We start from the raw sequence: 20,194 nt of genomic DNA on the forward strand, positions 1-20,194 counted from the left end.
TCCCCTCCCACATTTTTGTTTTGAAGATGTCCTGTTTTACATCTTCATGCTTATCCTTTTACTGTTTATTGTAGTTATAATCACATTTACAATCTTTAAAATTGTTTTTTAAATCTATGTACTGGTTTAAGTGATCTTAAATCCTTTTATATATTTGCCTTTCCTATTGTGGTTTTCTCTTTCCTATAGACCCTTGCTTCTTTTCTATTTAGAGAAGACACTTCAATATTGCTTTCAGGGTAGGTTTTGTATTGCTGAATTCTTTTTAGTTTTTGTTTGTCTGAGAAATTCTCTCTCTCCTTCTATTCTAAATGATGATCTTGCTGGGTATAGTATCCTGATTTCAGGTTTTTCCCTTACAGGACTTTGAATATATCATGCCACTCCCCTCTAGCCTGCAAAATTTCTGCAGAGAAATCAGCTGATAGCCTTATGGGGGTTCCCTTGTAACTCTCTGTTTTTCTTTTGTTGCCTGTAGAATCCTTTCTTTATCTAGTTCCTTGTTACAATGATTTGAATTTCTATTGATAATCTTTATTAATTCAGTTATTTTTATTACCACCTTTTTGAACTTGGGGTCTGGTAGATTGGTGAGCTCTGTTTCATTATTTGTTCTTTCCAGGGATTTCTCTTGTTCTTTAATTGGGAGTAGTTCCTCTGCCTTTTCATTTTACTTAACTTTCTCTGTCTCTATGACTTTAGGAGAAACAGTTATGTACTGTGGTCTTAAAAGGGTGTTTTTAAATGGAAACATCCCTGTGTAGATTGTGTGTGTCCAGTGTTTTTGCTGCGAGGGTGGTTTTGGTATGGACACCAGCCACGTCTTTCCTCAGGGTGTGCTGGCTATTATCCCCTTGATAGGGGGTGTGGTTGGTGTTGGAGTATCTAGAGACTACAGGATATGAGGTGGGCTTCCTCTCTGCTCCAAGGTTGTTACTACTTTATTAGGGGCAGGGTCTGCTCCCCAGTTGTGGAATAGAAGCCCTGAAGGTCAGGTTCAGTCAGGCTCCATTGCTCTTTAATGCGTGCCCTGCCCCAAAGGAGGTGATTGCTGAACCAAGTGAGGCCTATGCAGTCACAGAGGGCTTAATGCGCTGATTGTGTAGGTGTCCATAGTTTCACTCAGAAGCAGCACAAGGTTGCGTTCCTTTGTTGTGTTTGTCCCAGATCTAGTGCAAGGCTGTGGGGCTTGGGGTGTTCTGGCTGTAGGAATTGAGGTGACCGTGCTGCCATGAGAGATCTGGGCTGCCTCTGTGGCAGTCTTCTCCCAGGACCTGTCTGCCCCAGATCTAGGGCTAAGCTGGAGTGTGGAGTTGGCAGAGCCTGGGTGCCACTGGGAAAGGAACCACTATGTACACCTGGACCACATCCCAGGCCCTCCAGGCTGTCTCTACATAGCTAGATGAGTCCTCTCCCAGGGCCTGTCTTCCTGAGATTTCACCGCTTAGCTGCTGCATGTTCTTGTGGTACCACCGCAGGCGACCTGATCTGTCTCTGCATAGCTAGACTGAGTCTTTGCCCAGATCTCGCTCCAGGTTGTGGTGTGGAGTGAGCACAGCCTGGGTGTTCTCCCCTTCAGGTAGGGGTTGTGATGAGGTGACAGCCATTAATGCAAGGCTCTCTCCACCCTGATTGTTAGCAAGCCATCACTTGTGTGCTCCTTGCAAGTAGAGTCTAGGCTTCTCTAGCCTTTTTGTCTGTTCCAGCAGATTTCCCAGCAGTCTCGACCTGCTCGCTCCCCAGGGTGAGGATCCGCCCATGCAGAACTTCTCTTCCTTAAAGATCCGTCCAAGGGGCATAGGTCCTGACCCAGTGCCTTTTGTTTCCTGTCCTACATGGTTACATGGAGATCTTTCTTGCAGTTTTGGTTGTATAGAATTTCCTCTGCCAGTGTCCAGTTAGGTTTCCTTGAGAATTATTCCACATGTAGATGTATTTTTGATATGTTTGTGAGGGGAGGTGAGCTCCACATCCCCCTACTCTGCCATCTTGAACCCCAAACCTACTACCTCATTTAATAACCTAGTTTCTGTATGTATTGAATACCACCTTCTCTATTTTCTTTCATTTCTCTCGGGGTAACATGTCATCATGATTATGTAATTATTTATTATTTATTGTTTCTATCTCCCACTAGAGTGTAAACTTGTCCAAGGAATGGTCTATATTTCCTCTAACTTTGTAAGTCCAACTAATAGTGCCTAGCCTATAATAGGCAGTGTTAGTAAAAGTTTAAAGAGTCTATAAATGAAATGAAACAATACATATGGAAGTTCATCATTGCTCTTGATAGCTGAGAACAACAGCACACAAAGACCTTGGTGGTATACTATAAGAAGGAAAGCTCATAGACCATGATACAGAAACAAACCATTCCAAAAACAAAGGTCTCAACCATTAATCAGAGTACCTATAGCCAAAGCCTATGGAAATGATCAATCTTTATGCATACCTGCATATAAAGAATCCCAGGGCCTTCACTGGTAGCACAGTGGTTAAGAATCCACCTGCCAATGCAGGGGACACGGGTTTGAGCTCTGGTCCGGGAAGATCCCACATGCCACAGAGCAACTAAGCCCGTGCACCGCAACTACTGAGCCTGTGCTCTAGAGCCTGCGAACCACAAATAATGAGCCCATGTTCTGCAACTACTGAAGCCCATGCACCTAGAGCCCATGCTCCACAACAAGAGAAGCCACCACAATGAGAAGCCTGCACACTGCAACAAAGAGTGGCCCCCACTCTCCTCAACTACAGAAAGCCCGCACGCAGCAATGAAGACCCAATGCAGCCAATAAATAAAAATAAATAAATACGTAAATTAAAAAAAATAAAGAACCCCAGTAAGAAAAAAAATAGTCACTGGAGAAGACAACTTGGCTAAGCAAAAAAAAAAAAAACATGAACGAGTTTATGTCCCTTTCTGCTTAATTATGCACACATGAGGTAGCATACAATGTGCGTGTGTATATGCATAATGAATATGAGCATTTTAAACTGCTGTTTGTATTCACCAAACTGCAGGGTGAATCTCTCTCTTCTACTAGAACAAATTCTGTTTGTTTCAGAATTTGATTTTTCTTCTTTTACTGTTCAACCATGCCATGTATTACCTATTTGCAAGAGTAGGTCTATTTTGTATTCATATAGCTTCTATATTAAGCTGAATAAAAGTGAGGTCGTGGCTCACAGAATTTTCTTTCTTTATTAGAATAGGACAATTTAGTTTAGTAATTTGTGCTTGAAAGGTTAACTGTTGAAATTCTGAAAAATATTTGGTAAGTTATTTTTCAAATAAAACTTTAGTTGCTATTCTCTCTAAATGGTATACATTTCAAGTGTGGTCTGTTTTTCAAGGAGGTTGAAATATTCAAAATAGACATTTAATATTTTTAAATGTGTATGAGATTGGCGCAATAGTTGGAAGAATGTTCCAGAAGTGTATTTCAAAGCACAGTTTTAGAGGAAAACTCATATTTCATCTATAAATTATAGTGGGACAGGTTTTAAATATCAGTTTTAACTTGTGCAAACGAAGTAATTTTCTTTTTTTTTTAAGCTCTTTATTGGAATAAAATTGCTTTACACGGTTGTGCCAGTTTTTGCTGTGCAACAAAGTGAGTCAGCTGTATTTATACATAATATCCCCATATCCCCTCCCTCCTGCGACTCCCTGTCACTCTCCCTATCCCACCCATCTAAGTCCTCACCCATCCTCGAGTTGATCTCCCTGTTTTATGCAGCAGCTTCCCACTAGCTATCTATTTTACATTTGGTAGTGTATATATGTCAGTGCTACTCTCACTTCATACCAGCTTCCCCTTCAGCCCCACAGTCATGTCCTCTAGTCCATTCTCTACATCTGCATCTTTATTCTTGCCCTGTCACTGGGTTCATCAGTACCATTTTTTTAGATTCCATATATATGAGATAGCATACGGTATTTGTTTTTCTCTTTCTGGCTTACTTCACTCTGTATGACAGACTCTAGGTCCATCCACCTCACTACAAATATCTCAATTTCATTCCTTTTTATGGCTGAGTAATATTCCATTGAATATATGTGCCACATCTTCTTTATCCATTCATCTCTTTTTTTTTTATACATTTATTTATTTAATTTATTGGCTGCATTGGGTCTTCATTGCTGCACACGGGCTTTCTCTAGTTGATGGGAGCAGAGGCTACTCTTCATTGTGGTGCGCAGGCTCCTCATTGTAGTGGGTGGTTTCTCTTGTTGCGGAGCACAGGCTCTAGGCACATGGGCTTCAATAGTTGAGGCACATGGGCTCAGTAGTTGTGGCTCACAGGCTCTAGAGCACAGGCTCAATAGTTGTGATGCACGGGCTTAGTTGCTCTGTGGCATGTGGAATCTTCCCAGAGCAGGGCTTGAACCCATGTCCCCTGCATTGCCAGGCGGATTCTTAACCACTGCGCCACCTAGGAAGTCCTCCATTCATCTCTTGATGGGCATTTAGGTTGCTTCCATGTCCTGGCTACTGTAAATAGTGCTGCAATGAACATTGTGGTACATGTTTCTTTTTGGATTATGGATTTCTCAGGGTATATGTGCATGAGTGGGATTGCTGGGTCATATGGTAGTTCTATTTTTAGTTTTTTAAGGGACCTCCACACAGTTTTCCATAGGGGCTGTACCAATTTACAGTCCCACCAAAAGTGCAGGAGGGTTCCCTTTTCTCCACACCCTCTACAGCGTTTATTGTGTCTGGATGTTTTGATGATGGCCATTCTGATGGGTGTGAGGTGATACTGAGGCCTTGACTTGCATTTCTCTAATGATTAATGATGTTGAGCATCTTTTCATGTGTTTGTTGGCCATCTGTATGTCTTTGGAGAAATGTCTATTTAGGTCTTCTGCCCATTTGTGGATTGGGTTATTTGCTTTTTTGCTATTAAGCTGCATGAGCTACTTGTATATCTTGGAGATTAATCCTTTGTCAGTTGCTTTGTTGGCAAATATTTTCTCCCATTCTGAGTGTGTCTTCTTGTCTTGTTTATGGTTTCTTTTGCTGTGCAAAAGCTTTTAAGTTTCATTTGGTCCCATTTGTTTATTCTTGATTTTATTTCCATTATTCTAGGAGGTGGGTCAAAAAGGATCTTGCTTTGATGTATGTCATAGAGGGTTCTGCCTATGTTTTCCTCTAAGAGTTTTATAGTGTCTGGCCTTACATTTAGGTCTTTAATCCATTTTGAGTTTATTTGTGTGTATGGTGTTAGCAGGTGTTCTAAATTCTAACTTCATTCTTTTATATGTAGCTGTCCAATTTTCCCAGCATCACTTATTGAAGAGGCTGTCTTTTTTCCATTGGATTTTCTTGCCTCCTTTGTCAAAGATAAGGTGCCCATATGTGCGTGGATTTATCTCTGGGTTCTCTATTGTGTTCCATTGATCTATATTTCTGTTTTTGTGCCAGTACCATACAGTCTTGATCACTGTAGCCTTGTAGTGTAGTTTGAAGTCAGGGAGCCTGATTCCTCCAGCTCCATCTTTCCTTCTGAAGATTGCTTTGGCTATTAAGGGTCTTTTGTACTTCCATACAAATTGTAAAATTTCTTGTTCTAGTTCTATGAAAAATGTCAATGGTAATTTGATAGGGATTGCATTGAATCTGTAAATTGCTTTGGGTAGTATAGTCATTTTCACAATGTTGATTCTTCCAATCCAAGAACATGGTATGTCCCTCCATCTGTTTGTATCATCTTTGATCACTTTCATCAGTGTCTTATAGTTTTCTGCATACAGATCTTTTGCCTCCTTAGGCAGGTTTATTCCTAGGTATTTTATTCTTTTTGTTGCAGTGGTAACTGGGAGTGTTTCCTTAATTTCTCTTTCTGCTTTTTCATAGTTAGTGTATGGGAATGCAAGAGATTTCTGTGCATTAATTTTGTATCCTGCAACTTTACTAAATTCATTGATTAGTGCTAGCAGTTTTCTGGTAGCATCTTTAGGGTTTTCTGTGTATAATATCATGTCATCTGCAGACAGTGACAATTTTACTTATTTTTCCAATTTGGATTCCTTTTGTTTTGTTTTCTTCTCTGATTGCTATGGCTTAAACTTCCAAAACTATGTTGAATAATTGTGGTGAGAGTGGGCAGCCTTGTCTTGTTCCTGTTATTAGAGGGAATGCTTTCAGTTTTTCACCATTGAGAATGATGTTTGCTGTTGGTTTTTCATATATGGCTTTTATTATGTTGAGGTAATTTCCTTCTATGCCCACCTTTTGGAGAGTTTTTATCTTAAATGGATGTTGAATTTTGTCAAAAGCTTTTTCTGTGTCTATTGAGATGATCATATGGTTTTTATCCTTCAATTTGTTACTATGATGTATCCCATTGATTGATTAGCGTATGTTGAAGAATCCTTGCGTTCCAGGGATAAACCCCACTTGATTATGGTGTATGATTTTTTTAATGTGCTGTTAGATTCTGTTTGCTAGTATTATGTTGAGGATTTTTGCATCTATATTCATCAGTGATATTGGTCTCTAATTTTCTTTTTTTGTGTGACCTCTTTGGTTTTGGTATCAGGGTGATGGTGGCCTCATAGAATGAGTTTGGGAGTGATCCTCCTTCTGCTCTATTTTGGAAGAATTTGAAAAGGATAGGTGTTAGCTCTTCTCTAAATGTTTGTTAGAATTCGCCTGTGAAGTCATCTGGCCCTGGGCTTTTGTTTGTTGGGAGATTTTTAATCAGTTTCAATTTCAGTGCTTGTGATTGGTCTGTTCATATTTTCTATTTCTTCCTGGCTCAGTCTTGGAAGATTGTACTTTTCTAAGAATGTATCCATTTCTTCCAGGTTATCCAATTTATTGGCATAGAGTTGCTTATAACAGTCTCTCATGATCTTTTGTGCTTCTGTGGTGTCAGTTGTTACTTCTCCTTTTTCATTTCTAATTCTGTTGATTTGCATCTTCTCCCTTTTTTTCCTGATGAGTCTGGCTCATGGTTTATCATTTTGTTTATCTTCACAAAGAACCAGCTTTTAGTTTTATCGATCTTTGCTATTTTTTCCTTCATTTCTTTTTCGTTTATTTCTCATCTGATCTTTTATGATTTCTTTCCTTCTGCTCACATTGGGGTTTTTTTGTTCTTCTTTCTCTAATTGTTTTAGGTGTAAGGTGAAGTTGTTTATTCGAGATTTTTCTTGTTTCTTAAGGTAGGATTGTATTGCTTAAACTTCCCTCTTAGAACTGCTTTTGCTGCATCCCATAGGTTTTGAGTCGTGTTTTCATTGTCATTTGTTTCTAGGTATTTTTTGATTTCCTCTTTGATTTCTTCAGTGATTTCTTGGTTGTTTAATAGCGTATTGTTTAGCCTCCATGTATTTGTAGTTTTTACAGTTTTTTCCCTGTAATTGGTATCTATTCTCATGGCGTTGTGGTCGGAGAAAGTGCTTGATATGATTTCAATTTTTTTGAATTTACCAAGGCTTGATTTGTGACCCAAGCTGTGATCTGTCCTGGAGAATGTTTCACGTGCACTTGAGAAGAAAGTGTATTCTGTCACTTTTGGATGGAATGTCTTATAAATATCAATTAAGTCAAGGTAGTCTAATGTGTCCTTTAAAGCCTGTGTTTCCTTATTTATTTTCTCTTTGGATAATCTGTGCATTGGTATAAGTGGGGTGTTAAAGTCTCCTACTATTATTGTATTACTCTCGATTTCCCATTTTATGGCTGTTAGCATTTGCCTTATGTATTGAGGTGCTCCTATGTTGGGTGCATAGATATTTACAATTGTTCTATCTTCTTCTTGGATTGATCCCTTGATCATTATGTAGTGTCCTTCCTTGTCTCTTGTAATCATCTTTACTTTAAAGTCTAATTTGTCTGACATGAGTATTGCTACTCCAGCTTTCTTTTGACTTCCATTTGCATGAAATATCTTTTTTCATCCCCTTACTTTCTGCCTGCATGTATCCCTAGGTCTGAAGTGGGTTTGTTGTAGACAGCATATATAAGGGTCTTGTTTTTGTATCCATTGAGCCAGTCTGTCTTTTATTGAGGTACTATTGACATACAATAAACTGCATATGTTTAAAGTGTACAATTTATTTTTTCTTATTAATAATGTAATAGTAATGTATAATGTGTAAATTTATATATAGTAATGTATATATATATATAAAATTATATATATAATGTATATATAATTTTCTAACTTTAGTAACTTTTATATCTTCATAGTAAATAATTGTCATACTATATAGACACCAGATTACTTAGTTACAATTTCTTTAATTGAAAGTTGAAGGTTTATATATTTATTCATTCTATATTGTTCTAGGAATATTAAAGTTGTCTGTCATTTTTGTCTGTGTGAATTTCTCCTTAAACAATTTTTCTAAGATGGTGGGGTTACCTTAGGGATGGTGCTTTTATGTGAAGCTGCTACATCTGACATGGATATTGGAAAGCGAAAGAGTAAGTCATGCCAAAATGTAGCATTTCTGCCTTTAACACAGAAAAAAGAATGTCCTCTTATACACTTCCCCTCTTAGTTATATTATTTTACTTCTTTACTATTATAAAAGTAATATGTGCTCATTGTAGAAAATGTGGGGGAAAATAGGAGAGTGAAACATTTGAGGGGGGAGTTACCCTGTGATTCCACCATTGAAAAACTAATAATTTTAATGTTGTAATATAAGTTCCTTCCATTTGTAAAAACATCTTTTCAACCTTAGGTATAATATTTTGAATCTCATACCACCCCTTTTGTAACTGGAATTAAAGTATTTCACTAATACTTTCCCATATATAATTTTTAATTTATAGTCTATACTGTAATTTACATTACATTCTGATTTTGTTAAAAATTAACCATTCTGATTTTGTTAAATGTTTAGTTTTTTCATACCTTTCATTATAATACTTATTTAGTGACTGTATTAAACTTTATCCTCATTTCATATTATTTCCTTAAAGTATAGGAGTGTGTGGTCCTGTGTATGAGTATTTTCAGTTATCTTGATATTTTAAGATGATGATGCCAAATTCTTTCCCCAAATGTTTTAATAGTTTAGATTCCTACCAGTGGTATTTCAGAATGCTTGTTTCACTGTAACTTTATCAACATTAGATAACCTCATTAAAAATGTGTATGTAGGGACATCCCTGGTGGTCCAGTTGTTATGGCTCCACACTTCCACTGTAGGGGGCATGAGTTCAATCCCTGGTGGGGGAATTAAGATCCCACATGTGGTTTGGTGCAGCCAGTAAATAAATAAAGAAGGAAATGGATAATAAATAAATGAAAGTGTGTGTGTATTTGCTAGTCAGATAAAGGGGAAATATTATATTATTTTGTACTTCTTTGGTTATTAGTGTAGTTGAATATTTTCTTAGATGTTTTTTAGCTGTTTGTGTTTTCCCTTGTGTAAAATTTCTTTTTGTCTTTTGCCATTTATGTATTAGAGTCTTACTCCTTTTTCTATTGGTTTGCATGGACTTTTTGTATATTAGAATATTCATACACTGATATTTGTTACAAGGAAATGCTAACAATGTAATTTAATTTACTTAACATGAAATCAGTCTAAGGGTTTTCCTTTTATCGTTAAAGAGTTAAATGTCATCAAAATTAACCTTGGTTAATAAATCTATTTACTTTTTCTTCTAGAAAAAAAGGTCATGACATTGGATTTTAAATTTTGGAGACATTTATTTTTCTGAATCGAAATGAATTTTTACGTATTAGAAAAATAGAACTGATATAGCAATTATATAGTCAGTATACATCCTCTCATTCCTGGCTTTTGAAAAATTGCCTATTTCGGTTTTCATTATTGAGGAAAGGCCATCTGAGTACTACACTGCTGGCATGAATTTAAATTGTAAAACATTTTGGTGCCATATACTAAAATAGTCACAATTTAATCTACTTCTAAGATTCTAACCTAATAAAATAATCACAAATAGTAATAATAAATATTTCTTTAGCACTTACTATGTACCAAGAACTACCCTAAGCACTTTTAGATATGTGAAAAAAGTAGAATACAAATATATATATACAGAGTGAAACTGCATACATACATGAGTGTGCGCATTGGATTAGAAAAAAAAGACTTCTCCAAAGAGCATGTGTTAATACTCAGAAAAAAATATGTTTAATATTTACATTTTGGCCCCTAATCATTCTAGTCATATTGTATGAAAATTTTAAAAGTTAAAAGAATTATTCTCTATAACAAAACTGAAAGTTGTTTTTAGTATTGGGCAATAAATATTTTTCCCTGGAGCTTTCATTGCTGTAACACACATGCTTTCCGACACCCCTACCTCTGTGCTTCTTAGCCAGTTTTAGTCCAGGGACTCAAAGAGCCTCATGTTACGGGAATCGTGCTTGAGCATTGTAGGGTCAGCATCTAGAGTTAAGGTTGGTAACTGCTGTGCTAAACCAGAGAATGTGGGATTAATGGAGAGAGCTATGAATTTAGAGCTAGAAATCGGGTTTTTTTTTTCCATCATTCAAATATGGAATCCATGTTGAAAAAGTTCCTCATACAAGCAGTGTAGGTACCTATGCATGAATAAAGTAGTTTCAACTAAGGCTGTAACAATATTGCCAGATTTCTTTAAATCAATATTTATCAATAATAAATAAGGCCATACTAAGGATTCAAAGAAGTTTAATAAGTGAGTGAGTTATTTTCTTGTCAGTCATAAAACAGTGTTTCTAACACTAAATTCTTGACTGTAATGGCTTTAATGAAGTTCCTTATTTCATACAATTAAATTGGACAAGTATGTAAATGGAACTATTCTATCATATTGTAAAGGAGCAAATTAAAGGAGAAGGCAGACTCCTGAAGATATAAGAATGGGGATGAACTTTATTGTAAAGTTTAGATTTACTAGTAGATTATAGCCCTTGCTTTTTAGTCTTGGAAGCATAGCCTAAAATATATGCTCTTGCTCTTTATTATGCTTAACATGCTGATTTTGCTCTCCTTTTATCTTTCTGCAGTAATGTGTGTGGCTGGTATTGGACTCGTTGTATTATTCTTCAGTTGGATGCTCTCTATTTTCAGATCTAAATATCATGGATATCCATATAGGTATGATTGTTTTTCATTTGTATAGTGAATACCTGTACTTACGATTAGAGTTGATGTTGCTTTATAATTTTTTGACTTTACCTCCAAATTACTCTAGCTTCTAAAGCAAAGAGATAGGCTTTAATTTAGGTATGTTGTATGTAGAAATTAAAATAATTATGATACAATGAACAATAGTATGTGATTTCTCGGGAACATCATTCAGGGTTATTCTGACATCACTTAATTTAACGTGGAAATCTATCAAACACATAATGATTAGAACATTTCATACCCTACCTCCTCACACAGTTCCTTATCTGCATACTTTACATGTTTTTGAGGACAAAATTATTTTTCTAATATTTTTTAAAACTCTCACTCTACTTTTCAGGCTCTTTAGATGGCACAAACAAAACATTTGATTAGAATCCAGTTTGTAGAGTGTATAATAGGAAAGAGTGTTTAAGAAGGCCTAATTGGCTTGAAATGTTCATAGAGATCTCTAGGGCTCAGGGAAGAAATTATTCTTCTGTTTATAAGTTCTTGATTTTATTTTGTTAATAGCCAAAATAAATGTACCTGTACACAACAGGAAATGTTATGAGTTAGTTTTATAATTTGAGTGCCATTTACTATAATTTCTGGTCTTTTAATACAACACTGTCCTATTGTATAAAGGACTATAAACACTAAAGGTAAAGTATATCAAGTGATATTTTTGAGACACAAATTCATTCTTCGTATTTTTAACACGAGTTTTTAGTACATAATTTTGAATAGCTTCCTGGTCAGTTCATTATATTGTGACATTCCTAAATGCATTTTGATCAGTGAACAACTTAAATTAATCTTCTTTTGTATTTTTTGTGAACTCATTTAATTTTAAGACCAAAACCTACTAGATCTTTGATCCTTGACTTACAATTCTCCAGCTTTATACTTTTATTCTTCTGTGCATGTAAATTTTAAAATAATTTATCCCCATAGAATACTAACTGGGATACAAGGGTAATCTTGCTGGAACTTCTGTTACTTATTTGATCACTATGGTTTATTCAATTATTAATTGGTGTCTCTCTTCAGGATATATTTTAAGTCTAGGCTATTTCTATTTCCTTTTCTCCTAAGACTATCTCAATATCTCAGTGTTTCTCACTTTTTGTTATTGATACTCAAAGTTTATTATACATGTACCCAAATGTTCTTGGATCTGAAAAAATAAAGATATTTATTAGAATTAAGGACTACTTTTCTTTCAGAGACTAATAGGTTGGTATACATTTTTGTTTCAGCTTTCTGATGAGTTAAAAAGGATTCCACAGATATGTAGACACTGGAGTAATGGAAATTGAAAAATGAAAAACGTGTGTGAAAAGAAGAATGCAATTTGTGTATTTCGTATTACCTCTTTTTTTCAAGTGATGAAAATAATCTTTTAACCAAAGAAGATATATAGTGCCTTAACAAGCAATTTTCGTCAAAATCATGAAGTATTTGGATACGATTCACCTCTTAACCTTCCCTTCCCAGTAAACTTTGTGAAACATTTAATTTAGTGGAATTAAATATTTTATAAAAATTTAAAAACTACTACTTCATTTTAGTTAGAACAAGGTTCAAAACTGCTTCAGTTAACTTTTGGCCATCTGATTTTTTATTATCTTATCCAAAGGGGGTGGGGGTGAGTTCTGACCAGGTGTTGCTGCGTATGCTTATTACTGATAATAGCGTCAGGAATCCATTCTTGACTTTCCATCTTTGCTTGGATGTGTATACTTTGCACATCTTTCCTTTTCGGCAGAGAAATCATATGTGCTATGTGTCTTCTGAAAATGGAGCACCATTCTTCAGAATACACGTTTAGACTTTAGAAAAAAAACAACTAGCCAGTCCTCCTCCATCTTTCCTCCTGAAATATAGTGCAAACTAGGCTTCTTGGTAGCTGTAGACATTAAGAAGTATCTCTAAATACAGGATTATGATTTCTGTATGAGTGTGGTGTTAATTACCTGTATTTGGAAAGATTTAAGGCTCATTCTGTCTCCCTAGTCTTCTTTTATTTAAGGTGGGCCTCTCTCTAATAAAAATGTAGCTTAGTGCTAAAATCAGTGTAAATTTGAAATGGTCTAAAATGTTTCTACAAATTAGAAATCATCACGTATTTCATTTGTACCTAAGAGAAAAAGATAGGTTCATCTGGTTAAGTTGATTTCTGTGTTACAGTTGCAACATATTCCATTAACCCTTGTGTTTAGGAGAAGGGCTCCCTTAGATTGGGAAAATAAAATACTGAAATATTAAGTTGTTGCCTGTGAGTAGAAAGTAAATGTTTCTTGAAAGCTGTTCTGTTTTTTGCTATAATTTTAGCCTCCATTTTCTCACTTTAAGTGAAGAAAGTAATCATTTGAAGAAGTTTCGTTTGAGTTTTATCTTTTTTTCTGTCAGTGAAAATAACCATATGTGCTAACCAAATTTCTGTGAAGAATAAAAGTTGATGGTTATCATTAGATCTAACTACAGCCTCCCCCATAGCTATAAAGAGTATCCAGAAATGCCACTATTATGGACATATGAGATTTGGGATAATGAAACAAAATTTTAAGAAACCTTAGAAGTATTGCATTAAAATACTACTGTGACTGCCTGCTATTATTTACCATCTGGTAACTCTCCCATGTGGTATGGAAGTCTTATGTAATAGAGGTTTGAAGAAAGAGATGGATATAATTGCCTAAGAAGAAATGTTTTATGTGGGTTTTTTATTTTTGTTTTTGTTAATAGATTTGGTGGGTGAGGGGATATTTACTCTCTAGTGGAGCCTGTTTTTGTTACTCCACTGTAAATTGTATGATTCTGGATTCCTTATCTGCTGTTCTTCTACTTGTCTCAGGCCAAGTAAGTTTATGCTGTGATTCTTATGAGACTTGTATGATTATGCCCTGATTTGTACATACTAACCAGGGGAATATTACTGCCATGTAATCTGTATAGCTCCAGATAATTTGCCACGAGCATTGAAAGAATGAGAGTTTTTTGTATTTGAAAAGCACATTTTTCTTCTTTAAGGAGAGAAGTTGCATTCTGGCTAAAATCTGTAGAAAGCAGATTTACTACACTTAGAATAGTGTTACTTGTGTGGAAATGTTGAAATTAGCTTTCATCTGAAGTGCCTTAAGTAGACTCTTAATTAACTTTTCTAGTAATGGTTTAAATATTATTTGTTATGCATTTAAAAATACTATTTAAAATGACACATTGTAGTGGCAAAGATAACCAAATATCTGGCTGTTTGCTTTTTGATCATATCAATAAACTTTTATAATCTGAATTCTGAGTTTTTGGTTAACATCTAAGTAGCGGTAAATTTAAAACACTAAACTGGAATTGTAATATTAGGACATTCCATTTTGAAATTATAATTAAATTTCTTATTGTCCTAATGACAGTAAATTTGATAGGCCAGTTTACTTAGGTATTTCTGGATTGAGATATATTCTTCCAGGATTTCATACATTATCCTTCATTAATGTTGTCAACCATTAGATTAGTCAAAGCAGCCAAGATATGTAAATGAGTGAGTGTTTTCAATGGTTCATTACATTTTGTCCTTGTCAGTGAATGCTGTGACTTTTTGGTACTAATTAATTTGAAACAGTTACCCAGACAGTTTATCAAGTTACATAAGACTGGGCAGAGGTATATTTGCAAACATGGAGTAGAAACACTGGACAGGAAGTAAAGAGATCTGGCTTTTACACAGTGTTTAGTCCTTACTTTGTTTCTGTCTAGCTAATGTAACCATAGGCAAGTCAGTGTCTCTGGACCTATTTCTTTATGCATTGGATTAAATCACCTCAGTGTTGCTTTCAGCACTACTGTTCTATGATGTAAAATATTAAAGATGCATTTAAATTTTGAATGGATATCATTTGTGATATTCAGGTTTGGTGTTGAATTAAATCAGTTGAAATGCAGGGTATTTTATGGTCAGAGTTCTGAAGAAGCTGTGAAATGCTTGTGGAAGGCATTATAGCTGAAAATTAATAATATGCATTGAAATTTTTTTTTAGAAAGAATACACTTGAAACAATTATGTTAATATCAGATCTTGATATAAGTGGGTTCTGCCCAATTTTGAGCAAGGATGTGATGAACAACTGTAATAGTATGCTATCATTATAGAAAGTCAAAACAAAAGGGACATTAGATACCATTTAATCACACCCTTTGTTTTGACTGCTAAAGAAAACCTCCCCTAGAGAGGCGAAGCAATTTACTGAAGATTATTCCAAGCAAATGCCTACAGGTTTCCTATTTTGCTGCAAATTCCCTACGGATTAAGTTTCACTTTAGGATACAAATTACTCTCTGGAGAAATGGAAATCATAGTTAGTCTCTCTTGATTTCTTCCTGATATCTAGATTGCAGGGACTTAGGGAAGGGAAAGTGGGGAGTTGTTTACAATTAAAGTTTCAGTTTTGCAAGATGAAAAGAATTCTGGAGGTTGGTTGCACAACAGTATGAATGAACTTAACAGCACTGAATTGTACATTTAAAAATGTTAAAGAGAGTATATGTTATGTATATTTTACCACAGCTCAAAACTAAAACAGATACTAATTCCTTGGCACCAACCCCGTATTGGCATATCCTGACACCACTTTGTATTTGATCATTGTCCTGAAAATGAGTACAGCTGAATAGAGTATGACTCATGGCAGAAATATTGAAGTATGGTCTTCAGGCTCTTTGGGTGACAATTTAAGGACATACAGATAAACCCTGCCAGCAGAATCAGTGAGTAGTATATTCCAATGAATGCTTTATAAATAATGACTTACAGCTGGGGAAAAAAAATGTGTTAGCTTCACCAAATATCCAGACTCAGAAATTATGTATTTGGTCTGAACCTTCCAGTTTATAATGCCTGGCAGTGGCTCTGTGGCCAGCAGTTGTACCTAGAGAACTTTGGGTCTGAAGTTCTTTTTATGATCTTCAAATAAAATAAATGCAATGTCTTCTCTCGCTCCAAACACAGCTCGAACATTATAGCTTTCCTGACCTCCTAGTTTGGGTTTTAAACCCTTCCTCTCTTCTGTGCATCTCTGTTATCCTATCTTGTAATTGCCCTGTCCCTCCCATAAACTGTAAATTCCTTGGGAACAGAGACATTGTTTTACTCATCTTTGTATGCTCCTTTTCTAAAATACATTCTTAGTACATGCTCAGTAAATTTTCACTGATTGAAGAAAAACAGTCTTTACTCTCAAGTTGCTTGCAGTCTTGTGGTAGAAACAAACATGTAAACAAATGCAATCCTAGTGGGAAAATATGTGTTACATCATGGATACAGAGAAGGTTTTGATGACTTTCTTGAGGTTGGGTGGGAGGGGAAGGGAGAGGTTTCTGAAATTTTAAAGGATGTTTAGTTCACAAGATACATTTTTAAAGTACTGAAATGCCAGATTATTCTTCTCAGTATAGTATCATTTTAGTACTTTTAAAAAAAAATCTGAAGTCAGAGTCATTTACATCCTGCGTCATACCCAAAGAGTTACATAGTACGTGACAATTTCTGAATGAACAAAAATGCACTACTTTAAAAGCATTCCTACCACTCTTATACCTCTTCCTATTTTACAAATTCTTCCACGGTATCTCATTTTAATGACCATTTCTCAAGTTATTAGTAACCCTGAATATCTTTTCTTATGTTTCTTAGTCATTTGACTATCTCTTAGAACCAATTTGAGCCTTCGTCTAATTCCAAAGGTCTTCCATTGTCTTCTTAGAATTGAAGTAGAGAAATTTTATGGAAACAGAAAAAGATAGTAGGGAAATTTGAGGTGAAAAGGAAAAAAGATGGAGGCAGATTTCCAGGACCCCTGAAACCCAAGTGCTTCTCTTGCTCCATGGTGAGATTTCCTCCTCTTACCTGCCTTTCTTTCCCACAAAGCTCAAATTCATTCTCACAAGTCTGACCCCTCCTTACCTCTTTTAATCAAGATTTTCTTCCGTAAGAATCATTCTATGTGGAAAGACTCAAGCCAGATGTACAAGGGATCCTTAATCCTGGTTCCAGGTCCTTTTTCAGGTGTAACAACATCTGAGGACATGTAGGTGACTGACAATTTTATCTCAGATTTTAATAAAATACCAATCTTTTGATAATATGCAAAATAAATACTAAAATACCAGTACAACCATTATGCTATTGTATCATACATATTATTGAGAGATTCAAGTTTCAACAGCTTAGAAGAAAGGAAGATGGAATTCCCTCTTAGTGACTAAGTAGCTAGTTCTATCAAACATTAATTCAAATTAAGATAGCATTAGGAATAAATGTAATAAAAGCTGTGCAAGATATATTGGCTGGAAACTATAAAATATTGTTGAGAGAAATTAACACAAATAGGTTCTTCCCTGGTGATCCAATGGTTGAGACTCCACACTTCCACTACAGGGTGCACAGCCTTGATCCCTAGTTGGGGAACCCAGTTCCTGCATGCCACATGGCATGGCCAAAAAAAATAAAGAACACAAATAAGGGATGTACCCTGTTCACAGATTTTAAAATTCAATGTTTGGGGACTCCCCGGGTTGGCAGTCCACCTGCCAATGCAGGGTACATGGGATCAAGCCCTGGTCTGGGAAGATCCCACATGCTGCGGAGCAACTAGGCCCGTGCACCACAACTACTGAACCTTCGCTCTAGAGCCCGTGAGCCACAACTGCTGAGCCCACATGCTGCCACTACTGTAGCCTGTGCGCCTATGGCCCATGCTCCACAACAAGAGAAGCCCGCACACTGCAACAAAGAGTGGCCCCCGCTCAATGCAACTAGAGAAATGCCACGCACAGCAACGAAGACCCAATGCAGCCAATAAATAAATTCATTAATTTAAAAGAAAAAAGAGGGACTTCCCTGGTGGCACAGTGGTTAAGAATCCGCCTGCCGATGCAGCGGACGTGGGTTCGAGCCCTGGTCGGGGAGGATCCCACATGCCGTAAGCAACTAAGCCCATGCACCACAACTACTGAGCCTATGCTCTAAGGCCCACGTGCCACAACCACTGAGCCTGCATGCTGCAGCTACTGAAGCCCACACGCCTAGAGCCCGTGCTCCTCAACAAGAGAAGCCACCGCAGTGAGACGCCTGTGCGCTGCAATGAAGACCCAACGCAGCCAAAAAAGAAAAAAAAAAACATAAAACCTTTCATTTGCCAAAGATTCCAAAGACAAAATGGAAAGAGCCACTCTACCTGATTTTAAGGTTTATTATATAGCTACAGTAAGCAAGGCAGGGTGATACTGATAAAAGGATAGATACATAGATCAATGGAACAGAAACAAGAGCCAGAAATAGACCTACACAAGTATAACCAACTGATATTTCACAAGGTGCAAAATCAACTCAGTACAGAAAGGAGGGCCTTTTCAATAAATGGTGCTGAAGCAACAGGACATCCATAGCTAAAACTATGAACCTCAAACTAAACTTCATGCCTTATATAAAAATTAAAAATGGATCACATATGTAAATGTAAAAATGAAAACTATTTAAAAATTAGGAAAAAATATGGCAGGAAATGTTCAGGATCAAGCGGTAGGCAAAGAATTCTTAGACCTGACACCAAAAGCACGATTAATAAAAAGGAAAAAATAGATAAACCGGACCTCATCAAAATTAAAAACTTTTGCTCTGTGAAAGACCTTGTTATGAGGATGTGAAGACAGAGTGGGAGAAAATATTTTCAAACCACACATCTAAAAAGGATTAGTAGCTAGAGTATATTTTTTTAAACTATCAAAACTCAACAGTAAAACAAACAAAATAGGCAAGACATAAAGAGATTTCATCAAAGATGATCTACAGATGACAAATAAACACACAAAAAGATGTTTAACATCATCAGCTATTACAGAAATGCAAATTAAGAGCACAATGAGCTATCACTACACACCTGTTATTAAAATAAAATATAGCAACAATACCAAATGCTGGCAAGGATGTGGAGAAACTAGGTCTCTCATGCATTGTTGGTGGGACTACACCACGGTACAGTCACTCCGGAAAACAGTTTGGCAGTTTCTTTAAAAAATTAAGCAAGTAGGGCTTCCTAGGTGGTGCAGTGGTTAAGAATCCGCCTGCCAATGCAGGGGACACGGGTTCGATCCCTGCTCCAGGAGGATCCCACATGCCGCGGAGCAGCTAAGCCCATGTGCTGCAACTATTGAGCCTGCACTTTAGAGCCCGTGAGCCACAACTATTGAGCCCATGTGCTGCAACTACTGAAGCCCACGCACCTAGAGCCTGTGCTCCGCAACAAGAGAGGCCACGGCAATGGGGAGCCCGCGCACCACAACGAAGAGTAGCCCCCAATCACCGCAACTAAACGAAAGCCCGCACACAGCAAAAAGGACCCAACACAGCCAATATAAATAAATAAATAAATATATTAAAAAAATTAAGCAAGTAAAATATACACAAACTATACAATTCAGCAACTGCATTCCCAAACATTTGTCTCAGAGAAATCAAAATTTATGTCTACACAAAGAAAGAGCTAGATTTTGCTTCTTTCTTTTTAAAAGCCAGTCATCATGAGGCAATGCAGGAGAAGCGTGGTTAGTCAATGAGAATTTCACTTTGAAATAAATGCAATCATTCATTTATCCTTCCCCTCACCACTACCCTTATGTTCAAACTTTGCAAGAGTAGTAAGAAGATGGGAAAAGATAAAAAAAAAAAAGAAGTGCAGAAGGTAAGAATCTCAGTGCAGAGTTAATGCTAATTTATATTGTGTTTAAAATTTTATTTATTTATTTATTTATTTATTTATTTATTTATTTACTGGCTGCGTTGGGTCTTCATTGCTGTGCATGGGCTTTCTCTAGTTGCAGCAAGCGGGGGCTACTCTTTGTTGCGTCACGTGGGCTTCTCATTGCTGTGGCTTCTCTTGTTGTGGAGCACGGGCTCTAGGCGGGCTTCAGTCGTTGTGGCACGTGGGCTCAATAGCTGTGGCTCACGGCTCTAGAGTGCAGGCTCAGTGGTTGTGGCCCAGGGGCTTGGTTGCTCCACAGCATGTGGGATCTTCCCGGACCAGTTATCGAACCCATGTT

General features: G+C 36.5%; 1 protein-coding gene across 2 annotated transcripts in view; it reads left to right on the forward strand.

Annotated features, from left to right (window-relative positions):
* The window catches only part of MAGT1 (magnesium transporter 1), a 44,877-nt gene extending 30,481 nt beyond the window's left edge, over positions 1-14,396 (forward strand). For both annotated transcript variants that reach the window (XM_057718586.1, XM_057718587.1), the window contains exons 8-10: positions 8,373-8,447; positions 10,996-11,086; positions 12,361-14,396. In XM_057718586.1, coding sequence (XP_057574569.1) covers positions 8,373-8,447; positions 10,996-11,086; positions 12,361-12,376 — 182 coding nt within the window. In that variant the 3' untranslated portion in view covers positions 12,377-14,396. The remainder of the gene's footprint in view (positions 1-8,372; positions 8,448-10,995; positions 11,087-12,360) is intronic.
* Positions 14,397-20,194: the final 5,798 nt, after the last annotated feature.

Source organism: Hippopotamus amphibius, chromosome X (genome assembly GCF_030028045.1).
Source record: "Hippopotamus amphibius kiboko isolate mHipAmp2 chromosome X, mHipAmp2.hap2, whole genome shotgun sequence".
NCBI classification, from domain to species: domain Eukaryota; kingdom Metazoa; phylum Chordata; class Mammalia; order Artiodactyla; family Hippopotamidae; genus Hippopotamus; species Hippopotamus amphibius.